Source organism: Manis javanica, chromosome 1, assembly GCF_040802235.1.
Source record: "Manis javanica isolate MJ-LG chromosome 1, MJ_LKY, whole genome shotgun sequence".
Lineage (NCBI taxonomy): Eukaryota > Metazoa > Chordata > Mammalia > Pholidota > Manidae > Manis > Manis javanica.
The window spans coordinates 7,833,993-7,848,881 of record NC_133156.1 but is presented as its reverse complement, the minus strand read 5'-3'; the positions used below and the strand labels follow the sequence as shown (position 1 = coordinate 7,848,881).

Below are 14,889 nucleotides of genomic sequence, written 5' to 3'. Positions count from 1 at the left end.
CTATCGGTAATAGACTGCCAATGGTGTGGCCTCTCGTGAGGAAGAAGAAATAAGTGAACTTCAAGAGGATGATCGAGACCAGTTTTCAGATCAACTAGCCAGTGTAGGAATGCTAGGAAGAATTGCTGCAGAACACTGTATACCTCTTCTGACAAGGTACACACAGTCCAGAGAAACCCTATGGAGCAAATATTCTCTATGCACAATTCCCTGGACAGCACTTAAGTGTTCAAAGACATTAAACACCCCCACCCTGTATCCCAGCACACTGGAACAAATGGAAACATACTCATGATTGCATTCCTTGGCTTGTACATTTGGAGCCCAGGCACTACAGCATAGATGGCAGAGAGATTATGGAAAACATGGTATGAAAAATGATTTGACCCGTATCAATAAAAACTTGGAATAACCAGTTTTCAAATGTCTGTTGTAAACCTTGATTGTTTGTAAAGCTCTGTTTTAATTCTGTCATAAACAATAAGTCACAATTCCTGTAGTGCTGTGAGAACAGTTGTGTACTATAGTAAATACTTTTGTATATGTGTTTTTGCGCTAACATCTTAATTTATGTTGTCTAATAAATTGAAACAATGAGTTATTCCAGGTCTTTGCTTATTGAGCTTTAAAGTTATTTTTTTTTTTTTCCTCTTTCAGTTTATTAGAAGAAAGAGTGACAAGGCTCCATGGTCAGTTACAGCGACATCAGCAGCAACTGCTTGCTTCACCAGGTTCTAGCACTACAGAAAACAGAATGCTTGATGATCTGTATGAAGATATTCACTGGCTCATTTTAGTTACAGGTTGGTTGTTTCTTTTTAAAATGTAATTACCAATTGAGCAATTTAAGGCTGAAAAGAAGCTTCATATGTTAAAAACAGTAGTCCATACACAGTATTGAATCAAGTTGGGATACAGCTGTAGTATATCAAAGAGCTGTGGGTGTTATTTTTTTTAAATGTTGGCTAACATTTATTCAATGCCTATTGTATACCAACTGTTGAACTCATTGTAGCCCACTGAATTAGTGCTATTATTAGGTATTACTGTTATTGTTATTATTATCCCCATCTTATAAATGAAGAAGCTGAGACTTAGAGAGTAAGCAGCTAGCCCATGGTCACACTGCTATTAATTTTTGAAACCAGAAAACAAATCTAGGCAGTCTGACTTTTAGGGTCTTCTGTAACCATATTACCACTGTTTCTATATTTTAAATATTCAGGAAAAAATCTTAATTTTTGAGAAGGCATTCCCAAATACTGATATTTGATACAGATAATAGAACTCCTATTAACTTTATAGAATATATTATTGAAAATTATTAAAGATAGTAGATTAAAAAACCTACATATCAGTATGAATTATAAAATTGGTGAATAAAGCATTTGTCCTTTGTCCTTTCCTGTATTTTTGAGAGTTAATTATCTGAGAAAAAGAAAGTTTCTTCTCATCAAATTGAAATTAACATTTATAATTTTACTTCTACATCAACTTAATATGATGTATATAAATCAAATAAAACTGAAAACATTATAGTGCAATTTGATAAATGTAGATTTGTTAAGTGTTCATTTTTAATTTTTTTTAAACTGAAGGCTACCTCTTAGCTGATGATACTCAGGGAGAGACTCCGCTAATACCTCCAGAAATAATGGAATATTCCATTAAGCATTCATCTGAAGTTGACATTAATACAACACTTCAAATTTTGGGATCTCCAGGAGAAAAGGCTTCTTCCATCCCAGGGTACAACAGAACAGATTCTGTGATTAGGTAATATGAACTCTATAGCTGTGCTCTTATAATTTATACTGTTTTATAAATTCTGAGTTGATGGGTAGATAACTCGAGTGTTAGGCACGATGTCAATCTGATAGACGAAAGAAAATAAAACTTGGAGAAGCCTTGAAATAAACAAAGATGGCAAGTACTCAGTATTTCTAAGCAATGCCACTCTGGTGAGAATTGACAGCTACATCCAGTACTGAGGAAAACAAATGTAAAATTCTGAATACGCTGAGACTTTGAAGGGACATTTGATCTAATGTGCTATAAACATATCCCTTGTCTATCAGAAAGTATTACTTACCTGGGTATGGGCACCCTAAATGAAAGAAATTAAGAATATGAGATTCTTAGAAAGGTATATCAACGTTTGCAAGTATTTTTTACTCATAAAGCTAAAACTACATTGCAGTGGGTTTCTTAAGGAAAACTGATTTTTATCTTATGAAATAGAAGTATTTATCCTGAATATATAAAACTTGAGAGACCTGTCAGATGAGTTAGATAGCAGTGTGTCTCAAAGGAGAGAATTGACTTGGATCTTCCTAATCGTAATGGCAAAATTTTCATTAATTCTAATGGTGAAATTAAGGAGGGAAAAACTTTGACTAAATATCCTTCTAAAAGTGGATTTGAAAACAGCATTTTAAATTTCAGTAGCTTTAAATTTAGGTTGCAGGCAGGGATATCAATGGTGAAATAGCATTGGTTTTTGTTAATTGCATAATCAGTAATCAAACAGGGTGCTGTCCCCCTCATTCTTTTAATTATAATGCAAAAATATATGGATATCATTTAAACCTGTACAGTAGAAAATATGATATAAAGAAAAAATTGAACTGCTAAGCGAACATGAAGAAAATGTTTGGAACCTTATTTCCTTTATTGTTGCATTCTCTTGTTTGAAATGAAATATCAGCACTCTATTGAAAAAGTTTTCTCTCTTCCTTTTGGGATTACTATAGGCATTTAGGTGAAGTGTGTGGAAATCATTGCTTTTGCTTTGTTTTGATTCATGGTGAATGTTCATTTTAAAGGCAGCTCATTTCAGGGTGCTGTCATGGAATATTCTTTGTCATATTTCTTGCCTGGGCAGTACCATCAGGAATGCTTTCCTTGTATTTTCAGTTTTTGCCAGTCCCAGGTATCAATGTGGGAGCAAAAACCATTTTGGTATCTGAAAGCACAGACTATGGAGGGAGGTGGGATGACAACAGTGGCCGCCCTCCCCACCCCTTTTTTTAAGTCCAAAGAACTCATGTGAAATTGAATAATATTTGGCTGAGAAACATTCCTTCATTGACCAAAAAAGTAGTTCACATTTCTTGAAGAAATTATCATTTGGCAAAAAATTATTGAGTACCTACTATGTATCAGGTATTGTTGTAGGCATTTGGGTTACAGATGTGAAGAATACAGACAGAAATTGCTCCCCGTTTCAAGCTCCTTGTAGGGGAAAGATAATAAATAAGTAAATTATACAGTATGTTAGAAAAAACCATAAGTGCCGTGGGTGAGAAACTGAGCAGGGTGAGGGAATAGGAGCGCAGACTTCAGGGGTTGTCAGTTTAATAATGTGATCAGTGTGGGCTTTATTTATAAGGTAACCTGCGAACAAAGTCTTGAGGTTGATAAGGGAGGCCATGAAAGCCTGGGGGAAGAACATTCCAGTAAAAGGGAAATCAGATAAGTCTTTAGCTTTTTGTGATATCTTTCTTTGGCTTATACTCTGAATAAAGTGGGGTGCTATTGTAGGGTTTTGAGCAAAAGAGTAATATGTTAAAAAACTATTCTGCTACACTGAGAATAAGCTGTCTGAGGCAAAGATGGAAGCAGGTAGAACAGTTAAGAGGCTAACCATAGTAATTTGAAAGCTGATGGTGGTCCCAACGAGAGTGATAATAGTAGACGTGAGATGTAAGCAAAGCACTGTTGGACTCATTGTGCTGACTTTTGGCCTGTCAAATGCAAAGGTAATCCAAGCTTAATTTGGAAAGTGTGGGAAACTAGTTTCTAAAATATAAAATATGTTTAGATAGCATGCTTAAAAATTGAAGTAGGATTGAGAAATTGATGTTGGGATATCAGCAATTTAAAAAATTATGTTGATGTCTTCATCAGTTGTTTCTTCAGCTGCCGTGTGTGCCTGAATCTGAGGATGCAGGAGAGGTGGGCGAGGAGTGGTATAGGAGCACCTGGGTTCCCCAACCCTGTTGGCAGAGCAGGACCAAAGGAGGGGCTTCTTGGAAGAAATGGCATTTAAACTGAGACTTGAGGGATGAATAAGAGTTTGCAATGTACAGAGTAAGGCAGAGAGTATTCCAGGCAGATACAATAGCATAGGCAAAGGCTGGAAGTGAGAATGTGGCTTAAAAGCAGGAGGGAGTTTGGTATGGCTCATGTGTAAACACGAAGGGGAGAAGTTGGGGCAGGCACTGTGGATTGGACTAATGCGGTAGAAGTAAAGATAAGCGAAAAGGATTGGGAATAGGGCAGGAACTGATGAAATCACTGAGCGAAGTAGATAGGTGGAAAGGATGGCAGGCAGGTCGGGCAGCATTCTCATTAGGGAGATGGAGGAAGCAGTGGACACGTGAGGTGTTTCAGAGGGAGCTCTGCAGGACCTGCTGGTGATTGAGCAGGTGGGGAGGGAGAGGAGGGATTGAAGAAGGTTCCAAGGAGGTCCTTGGATTGCCTGGCCTGAGAACTGCCTGTGTCCTCTCCCTTTACCTTGCTCCCATGTTCACAAGAGAAAGGCCGAAAGAGCTCTCTCTGTTCCACATCTGACTGTGACGGACTGGCAGGTGTGTGAAAACCTGCGAGTGCCAAATAGAGGAACAGTTCCCAGTAGTGTGGCACTGGGACGGAATGGCTGAGTAATGGAGACCAGTAATTTTACAAGTCAGGAGGATTTCAGTCCTTTACATTAAATAACGTTGAGGAGAGACCTAATCAAATTGCCGGCAGATTACTAAAAATCATTTTTGGTGGTAGATCCAAGTGATTTTTGGCATACTATAACTTGGAAGATGTTTGAATCATTGAGGGACCCAGCTATTACAAAAATGTCTTCTTCCATTTATTTATGTGAATGAGTTTTCTTAGTGCTGTGTGAATGAGTTTTTCTCAGCTATTAGAATGAGTAACAGGAATCAAATTATGTTCCAACTCTCTCATTGGTGTTTGGCAGTGGTGTTTTTTCATAGATGTGTGAACTAATTTGGAACACAAAACCCTGTTACATTAATCTCATTTAGATATGCATAAGATTTGATTTTTATTAATTATTTATTTAAATTATGTTATATTTTGCTCTGTTGTGTACTAACAAACATTGCAACAATAACTCAATCCAAAAGCCATTTTTTAACACTTGCAGTCTTATGATCATTAGAAATTTTAAAAATATTTTAATATCTCAACATATTTGTTTCAGAGATGTATATGGTGTGATCAGTAAAATGAGTATAATTATATTATAAATTTATTATATAAAATTGTATTTAATATCCTGTGGGGAAATTGAAATAAAAATTTAAGGAGAAAAATAAACAGTATAAAGTTTCCAACTGTTAAAGAAACTTTTTTTTCAAATGGATTATGGTAGGTATCCAAACACTGATAATTATATTCTAGTGCATAAATTTAAATGGTTACTGTAACTATTTCAAATTGTTAGACTGCACATTTTATCATTTAAAGCTATTTACTCTTATAGGGAAAATTGATACAACTTAAATGTATTGTGAAGTCTTTGCGGTTTTTTGTTCCCATACACCCTAAAATAGTTTTTAAAAGCTTGAGCAGTCGTAGTATAGACAGTATGTATACAGTGAAAAAAAGAAAAGAACCTGAAAAACTACTTGATTTAAAGAAGATAGTCAGAGGAAGAGGAGGGTAAGCAAATAAAAACGGAGTAAGCAAACAGATGAGGGGAAATACAGGAAGTACAGTTCAAGGGAAGAGATGAGCTCACCTGGGCAGAGACGTTAGCAGTGTCTAGTCCTTCTGAGGCGTCCAGTTACTTAGAGAACTGAAATACGTCCATAGGTACTGTTACAAGTAGATAATTTCGGTTACCTTGAGGGCAGTGAGGAAAGTAGCAGAAGCCAGACTTACGTGATTAGAATCCCCGCGTTGGCACTGATGGTCATAAAATGGTGTTTAAGGGCCTCTGTCAGTTACATCCTTGGCTGCTTTGCCTGTTAGCTCAAGTCAGGTCTCGTATATATCTCTTCTGATTATATGCTCCCCTACTCCCAACCCCAGACTTTTGTACTATTGTTAATACCGCAGCCTTATGAATTATGTCATGTAGGAAAGACAACATGCTCACTTACATAGGTAATTTTTCTAGCAAAATGTTTATTTTAAAATGCCATTAAGGAACAAGTTTGTTAGGAAATAAATAGGACCTTCAGATTTAGAGGGAAGACTCAATATTCAGGATCTTCTAGTTAAGTCAGTTCCCAGAAACTACACCGTAAAATAAACAGTGCTAACTACGGGAGCATAAGTAGTGATGGAGCTTAAGTAAATGCTGAAGACTTTAGCATATGCTCTCAACAGTTAATTTTATGTGTTTCTCCATTTTCAATGTGAAAAATCTCTTCAGACAGTAATGCCGAGATTTGCACACGCACTTACAACTTCAGCAGAAGGGTGTCTGTAGCCGCGACTCTCCTCCCTTTGTCCTACGTCCTGCTTCCCGAAAGGTCAGCGACAAAATGGAGCATTTATCTATAACTCCACTGAGGAAAATGTTAAGTACAGCCTGGCCTAAATCCAGAGAGTTGAGAAACAAAAAAGGATTTTTAAGAAAAAAATACAGTTAGACAAGCAATAAATTGATAAAAAGAATAAGTGACTTGTTTTTTATACCTACAGGCTGTTATCTGCTGTTCTAAGAGTTTCAGAAGTTGAATCCCGGGCGATAAGAGCAGATCTCACTCACCTACTAAGCCCTCAAATGGGCAAAGATATTGTTTGGTTTCTAAAACGCTGGGCAAAGACTTATCTCCTGGTGGATGAGAAACTATATGATCAGGTCAGAATGTAAAACTGTTTAACTTTGGTTTTATGATGATGGCAGTTATAGAAAGGAGAACATTTACTTGGTGATTTTCTCATCAAAATGTAACTAAGAGCTGAATGTTTTCCACATTGAAGAGAACTGTATGAATGGCATTGCTGTTTTAAAGACTTCTTAGGGCACATTATTTGATTCAGTTTATTGAAACTAATATTAAGTTACAGATTACTATTTGGAAATGGATTAGTTTATACTTTTTGTATTTGATGTAAATATCATGTTAATGTGTTAATATGAGAATAATTAAAGCCAACAGGAAAACCACTTTGGAAATAATATGATTTTTTGACACACAGAAATGGATACATTTATAAAATTGATGTAAAGTAAGGAGTACTTCAGACTTAGATGCTAATTTCGTTTTGATTTTTCTGTAGACTTTTTTTCATCTGATTTCTTTCTCATCTTAAAAAATTTGTCTTCTCTCTTAAGATAAGTCTACCATTCAGTACAGCATTTGGAGCAGATACAGAGGGTTCTCAGTGGATTATTGGCTACCTCCTACAAAAAGTCATCAGTAACCTCTCAGTGTGGAGCAGTGAGCAGGACCTTGCAAATGACACTGTGCAGCTCCTTGTCACTTTGGTGGAAAGAAGAGAAAGGTAAGCTGATTGGAAGAGGCCACTCTGTGTGAGTGACTTCAGTTTGCTTATTAGTGTATCTTTGCAAGAGGCAGTTAATGGTCCTCAGGTCCAAATAGACCCTGCATTTTTGGAGCAGTACGTTTTAAAAAACAATACATTATTGTTACAAATGCAAATAGGACTTTCCCATGTTAGACTTAAGGGTTGCATTGACTATTCAAGCATTGAGCATCTTATCAAAGAATCGTTGGAGTAACATGTTTAATTTAGTAATTTATAGTTTTTAAGACACGTTAATATAGAAATAAAGTCTCATTTGATTTTTTTCAGGTATCCTATTAATATTATTCCATTTTAAAGGTGAGAAAAACTGGTAATTCAATAATAATTAAACTTAATTTTGCAGAGTAAATTTTTAGTGCTTGCTACAACAAATGCTGTAAATGTTTTCATTTTTCTTACTCCATAGGAACATATTCTTAATACTTTTGTCATTGGCTGCTAGTTTTTGAATTCCTATGATTGACTGGGTACTGTTCTAAGCATTTCTTATATAGTATCTCCTTTAATCATCACATCAGTCTCAGCTATGAGATTTAGGACTGTTAATACTATTGTTTTACCTATTTTGCAGATCAGGAAACTGATAATTAAGAGAGATTAAATAAATTTTACATTGTCAAACTACTAATGGGATTTAAATGCAAGCTTGTATGACTCCAAAGTTTACTTTAAAAATTAAGTGCAATTACCTTCCATTTTTGTTTACTTAGTATACATAAAATGGAAGTAATACATTTTACATTTTTTTATTTTTACCTGTAGGGCAAACTTAGTAATTCAGTGTGAGAACTGGTGGAATTTAGCAAAGCAGTTTGCAAGTCGAAGCCCTCCTCTGAATTTCTTGTCAAGTCCTGTGCAAAGGACGCTTATGAAGGCTCTTGTCTTGGGAGGTTTTGCACATATGGACACAGAAACCAAACAGCAGTATTGGACAGAGGTAACAGTTCCCCTTACTTTGGTTGTACCCTCTTGTGTAACCCCATAGTTGTTTTATCTATATGTTGCTATGAAAATTATCTGTGGAGACAGCAACATTTCAGTCACAGCTTTTCTGATATTTTTCCTTCCTAATGAGTTAAGTTGAAGCTTATTATTTTACAAACATCATCTTATGATTTGTACTTGTCTGCGTATGTGATGACATTGAATATTATCAAGTGTTCCGAAGTTTAAGCACATTTTGCCCAATGTAAATTAGAACCTGAACTGGTATGTTAATTCCTCATTAAGAATCAATGATTTGTTCCTTTGTCTTGAACAAGGACACGCAAATTAACCACTTTGTATTACTAGGTTAGTTTACTAGGGATGCTAGGACAGAATAACACAAACTTAATGACTGAAACAACAGAAATTTATTGTCTTACAGTTCTACAGGCTAAAAGCCTGCTGCGATCATGGCATTGCCAGGCTGGTTCCTGCTGGAGGCTGGGAGGGCGGGTCTATCCCAGGTGCTCCCCAGGATTCTAGGGGTTTGCTGGCATCTGTGGTGTTCCTTGGCTTAACCAGCACCCTGATCTCTGCCTTCATCTTCACATGACATTCTCCATGTGTGTATGTCTGTGTCCACACTTCTCCTTTTTATGAAGACACCACTCATACTGGATTAGGGTCCTACCCTACTGACCTCATCTTAATTTGCTAGTTACATGTGAAACAATCCTATTCCCAAACAAAGCTATGTTCTGAGGTACTAGGGGTTTAGTCTTCAACATAAAAGGACATCATTCAGCGCATAATAGCCTCTTGGGACACATTGCCTTACATAAGCTTTAAATTGGGAAACAACATTTTATCAGTTATGTTGGTGTCCAGACTGTAGTCCTGGTGACTGGAGTACTGTTAATGTCTGAAAAGAGGCACATGGTAACAGAATTAGTTAGTCATCTGATACTTCAGACCAGAAGGAAAACCAAGCTGACCATGTATTTCTAGTTTTTCTATGTACAGCTTTAAATAGAATTAAGATAATTGTCTTCCTGAATATGCACATTTACTTATATCCAGAGCGGGACTGAGGAGCTGCAGTTATGTTCTATGCCAAAAGGATTTGGAAAGGAAAAAAACAGGCACGCTTTGTGTTGGGCTGAATTTTGTAGAGATTGACAAAATGCAGCCCACAGACCAAATCTGACCTGCTGTTTGTTTTTATAAATAAAGTTTTAGTGAAACATGATCATGTTAAATTGTTTGTGTCACGTCTTTTGGCTGCTTCTGTATTACGGTGCAATTGTAATTGAGTAGTTGGGCCAGAGGGTATGTCCTACAAAAAAATATTTACTCTGTGGCCCTTAACAGAAAAAAGTTTTTCAATAATCCCTACTGTGGAGGCCTAATTTCTTTTTCTTTGGAATCAATTGGAAAGAGATGAGGATAGTGGCAGAATTCCGTGAATGGCATTGAGGAAGCTGTGCTCTGGGATTTGTGTGTTCTTTCTTTCTTTCTTTTCTTTTCCTTTGGATCCTAAATGACTTAAGGGATAGCATGCACTTACATGCTTTTCCATAAATAATGATTTTCTTTTTTCCAGTTTTATTGAGATTTAATTGACACACATCATTGTATAAGTTTAAGGCATATAGCATAATGGCTTGACTTACATATATTGAGAAACAATTACCACAGTAAACTTAGTTAGCATCCATCATCTCATAGTTACAATAAAAAGGAAAAGAAAAAAAATTTTTTCCATAATGATGACAGCTCTTCAGATTCACTCTCTTAACCTTCATTTATACCATACAGCAGTGTTAACTATAGTCATGTTATACATTACATCCCTAGTACTAATTTATCTCATAACTGGAAGTTTGTACCTTTGACCACCTCTTCCATTTTCCCCACCCCCAATCCCCTGCTTCTGGGTAACTACAAATATTTTTCTATGAGTTTGGTTTTTTTTGTTTGTTTTGTTTTTAGATTCCTCATATAAGTGAGATCATACAGTATTGTTTTCCTCTGACTTAGTTCAGATCCATTAGGTCCCTCCAGGTCCATGCATGTTTTTGAAAATGGCAGGATATCCTATTTTAATGACTAAATAGTATTCCAATGGGTATATACACACATACATACCAGTTTCTTTATCCATTCATCCATCCTTTATCCATCTACCACACTTAGATTGCTTCCCTGTCTTGACCATTGTAAATAATGCTGCTGTGAACATGGGGGTGAAGGTATCTTTTTGAGCTCATGTTTTCATTTCAGTTGGATATATTCCAGAAGTATTTATGGTACTTTTTCTCTGAGGACCCTCCATACTGTTTTCTGTAGTGACTGCACCAGTTCACAGTCCCAGCAGCAGTGCACAAGGGTTCCCATTCCTCCACATCATCACCAGCATTTGTTCTCTCTTGTCTTTTTGATGATGGCCAGTCTAACAGGTGTGATGTGTTACACCTGTGGTTTTGATTCATGTTTCCCTTATGACTAATGATGTTTAACATCTTTTCATGTACTGTGTGTTATTTCTTTACATATGCCAGAAAGTATTATGGCCCTCAAAATGGGGAATGTAACATATGGTTCAGATATTTTTTATTTTCTGTGCTTTTACCACCCTCTAGTTAGAAATATTTTGGAAAGTGAATGAATCTACGTTGAGGAAATAAAGTTGAAGAACTAAATAAAGCATGTGAATCAAGCTTTTGGAAATTCATGCTGTGTTTCTATAGGTTCTTCAGCCACTGCAGCAGCGGTTCTTAAGAGTGATAAATCAAGAGAACTTCCAGCAGATGTGTCAGCAGGAGGAGGTCAAACAGGAAATCACGGCCACGCTGGAGGCCCTGTGTGGCATTGCAGAGGCTACCCAAATTGACAATGTAGCAATCCTTTTTAATTTCTTAATGGACTTCCTTACCAACTGCATTGGATTGATGGAAGTTTACAAAAATACCCCAGAGACTGTCAATCTTATAATAGAAGTTTTTGTTGAAGTTGCACATAAACAGATATGCTATCTTGGAGAGGTAAATACTGTCTAATTTTATCCCTTTAGGATTAAAATTCCCTAAAGCTATAACAAAATAATGGATACTTTACATCAAATTTAATGAATATTATCTGAAGTAATCTTTTTATGCCTCCACAAGGTGTTTCAAAAAGTCTTTTCAAGACACAGAATTCAGAGAAAGGCATATTGAATGAATATAAATTCATGCCCTATAAATATATCATTAATCAGTAATTTCTTTGGACTTACATGTTATTCAGTCAGACTTATTCAAATGAGTAATATTTGATAAAACAAATGGATTATGGTAGCCAATTTTGCTGTGGTTAGAGCCTGAAGGCTTAAAATTTTAAACAGCAATTTGTATCTTTGTTTTGTAAATTAGATGAGTGTTTAGACACACTAAATTCTTTTAAACTCAGTAAGCAAACCTGTGTTTCTTGTCTCATTGTAAATTATCTAGAAAGCTGTTTTAAAACAGCCTTAAAGGAATATATTTATATTTGTTAGCAGATTAGCATAATTCTGTTCCAAACCATTTATATGGGTTCCTGGTTTGTAATTTTTTTGTTGTTAGATCAAAGGAACGCACTGAAAGTAAGATTCTATTTTGTAAACATTATCAGCATATTCACAGATGCATTACTAAGAGGACAGGCCAATACTGTTTATTCTAATGTTTCAGGCTACTGTTTCGTACTCTGCTTTTGCAAATTGAACAATTTTAAATCTTAAAATAACATTTTCCAGGACGTTGAACAGCAGAAGAAAAGCAGTTCTTTTGCCAAAATCTTGTTTTTCTAGTATGCATTATCAAATGAATAAAAAAACTGTATGTCAGATTGTATTGTTAGATAATTGCTAATATTTTAAACATGACTGTACTCTTAATACATGCTTTTTCATTTGTGTTAATGTTTTACAGTAGTTCAAAACAAATATTAGAGCTACTCTTCTAATTCAGGGTAAATTTATTAGATTATATTTAAAGTTTCTTTAATACTTACATTTGTTTCCCAACTGGGTTCTACCAGTAATCTATGCATGCTTTTTCCCAGTCCAAAGCTATGAATTTATATGAAGCCTGCCTTACTTTGTTGCAAGTATATTCTAAGAATAATTTGGGGCGGCAAAGAATAGATGTTACAGCAGAGGAGGAGCAATACCAAGACCTGCTTCTCATTATGGAACTTCTTACTAATCTTCTATCAAAAGAATTCATAGATTTTAGTGATACAGGTAAGGTGTACTCTAATGATTTTTAAATTTTATTACTGTTTTTATTAAAGCAAAGGAATGTTTCAGTAAGTGAAATCCTATGAGGAAGTTCAATCTACAAAGTAGATGAAAAGTCAGTCTCTTTGGTTGAAGGGAGGGTTGGACCAACAGCCCTTCCTGCTTGGCTTTTCTCTTAATGGAATAATAGTAACCGTATCTTCCATTTGTTAGGTCTTACAAATGCCAAGCACTGTTCTTATCACAACAGCATGAAGAATAGGTGAGATGTTGTTACACTCATTGTATAGATGGGGAAGTAGAGTAGTCATGTCGCTTGGACAGGCCGCACTTTGAAGACCTGGCCTAGTCGCTCACCAACAACATGATCTTGGAGAAGTCAGTTAGCCTTCCTGAGCCTTTACTCTTAAAGTGGGTATGATAAAAATGCCTTTCAAAATGTTTTAAGGATTAGCTGTAAATATCTTTGGTGCCTAGTATTATGCCTGGCAACCAGTCAGTTGAAGTTGTTATGACAGGTGAGAACTTTATTAGTAATTGACATCTATTTATTTGTGCACTTTTACTTCCATCTTAACCCATTGCCAACTTTGCCTTAAGGCAAAAGAGGTCTTGTTTTTCAAGAGAAAAAGGAATCCTGTGTAGCCTCTCCTTTCATATGTTGTGCAGACACGTGGGTAGTGGACACCTATGACTTCTTCTTTCTAAGATTCTCTTTCTAACTTGGTGCCGTAACAGCCCACTTTACTCATTAATTCCAGTACTTGAGATTGTTCTTTCTCTGTTTCCCTTATTGATTCCATTTCCTTATTTGCTGAACAACAGTGTTTTTCACTGTCTAGAAGGTCCACTCTCCCTTGCAGTTAATGGTTTGGAAGGCACTGTCCTGCACTGTCCCTCAGTGAATTCCTTGTATACCAAAACCTCGGCTGCCGCTCTGGTTCTAGACCCAGCCTCTCAACTGTCATTCCTAATTCCTCACGTCAGTGCTTCCTAGCCCAGGAGTTCTTAACCTTTTCTAGATCACTTGTGCCTTTAAAATCTGAAGGAGTTACTTAGCCCCCGCCCCTTGTAAAGTGTGTGGCACACCAACCTGTAGAGTTTCACCGACATACTAGTTGATTTGTGAACTCTTGGAAACTCTTCTGTAGACTTGCCGGCACTGTAAGGACCCTGGTTGAGAGTCCTGCCCTCTGAGGAATCCGACTCGGAGGGAGGAACTAAGATGGAAAAGGATGGGAGGGCTATAAAGGCACTTGGAGCAGAGAGAAGCTCTTCCCAGTCCCCCAGGTTTATGGTGCAAGCTGCATTTCCTTCTGTCTGCCATTCTATGAACAAATTGTAGTGCAAACAATAAAGTTACAAGGGGGAGGGCTTCAAAATAAAAAAAAAAGATTAAAAAATAAAAGATTCAAATCATAATAAAACATTAAGAAAAGAAATTGAGGCTAAAATGCCCATGATTGAAAGTACCCAATAAGGGTAAAAAGAATAAAATATAAGTGAGATACGGTTGAAAGTTTGAAGACAATTTAAAAAAATGATAAACAGCATTCGCTGATAAAGTAGATGGTAAAAAAGGAAGGTAATATTTTAGGTAATTATTTTTAAAATGGAATAAAGATAATAGATAATAGGTGAGGTAAAATACAAAATACATTAGGTATGATGAGTAAGTAAAATAGGAAAGCTGGTAAAAGCATGATTGAAATGGGCCTCTGCACTTCATTCTTGAATCCTTAGCAGAGCCTGTGGCTAGAGTGCTGCTTCCCGCTAACAGCCCTGAGCGGGGCAGCCCACGCCCCGAGGGCCCGGCTGGTTGGAACAGAGAACAGCAGTGTCGGGGGGTGGGGCTCCAGCGGGGGAGCTCGCCGCCGCCGTGGCTCCGGAGCAGGCTTGCTGTTGTAGAAACCAGGTACACCAGTGCTTGGCTTTGGAAAGTGGGATTTTCCCACCTGGAACTGAGACTCCTGGGGAGAAGTTCAGAATTAGGCTGAAAAAGTGGCTCTTTTTTTATAACCCCATATTATCTTTTTTTTTTTCTTGTTAAAAAGTAAATATGCTCTTAGTAGAAAATTTTTCAAATACAGAGACAGAAAAGTCACCCATATTTTGACATGCTCTAGAGTCAACTATAAATTGCATTTTGGTAATATCGCTTTTGGCTATTT

General features: G+C 36.5%; 1 protein-coding gene across 4 annotated transcripts in view; it reads left to right on the top strand.

The window, feature by feature from the left end:
- Positions 1-14,889, top strand: part of XPO4 (exportin 4) — a 121,857-nt gene that overhangs the window by 95,421 nt on the left and 11,547 nt on the right. For all 4 annotated transcript variants that reach the window (XM_073225046.1, XM_073225197.1, XM_073225130.1 and 1 more), the window contains 8 exons: positions 14-156; positions 658-803; positions 1,599-1,776; positions 6,676-6,835; positions 7,313-7,482; positions 8,290-8,464; positions 11,205-11,498; positions 12,541-12,721. In XM_073225046.1, coding sequence (XP_073081147.1) covers positions 14-156; positions 658-803; positions 1,599-1,776; positions 6,676-6,835; positions 7,313-7,482; positions 8,290-8,464; positions 11,205-11,498; positions 12,541-12,721 — 1,447 coding nt within the window. The remainder of the gene's footprint in view (positions 1-13; positions 157-657; positions 804-1,598; positions 1,777-6,675; positions 6,836-7,312; positions 7,483-8,289; positions 8,465-11,204; positions 11,499-12,540; positions 12,722-14,889) is intronic.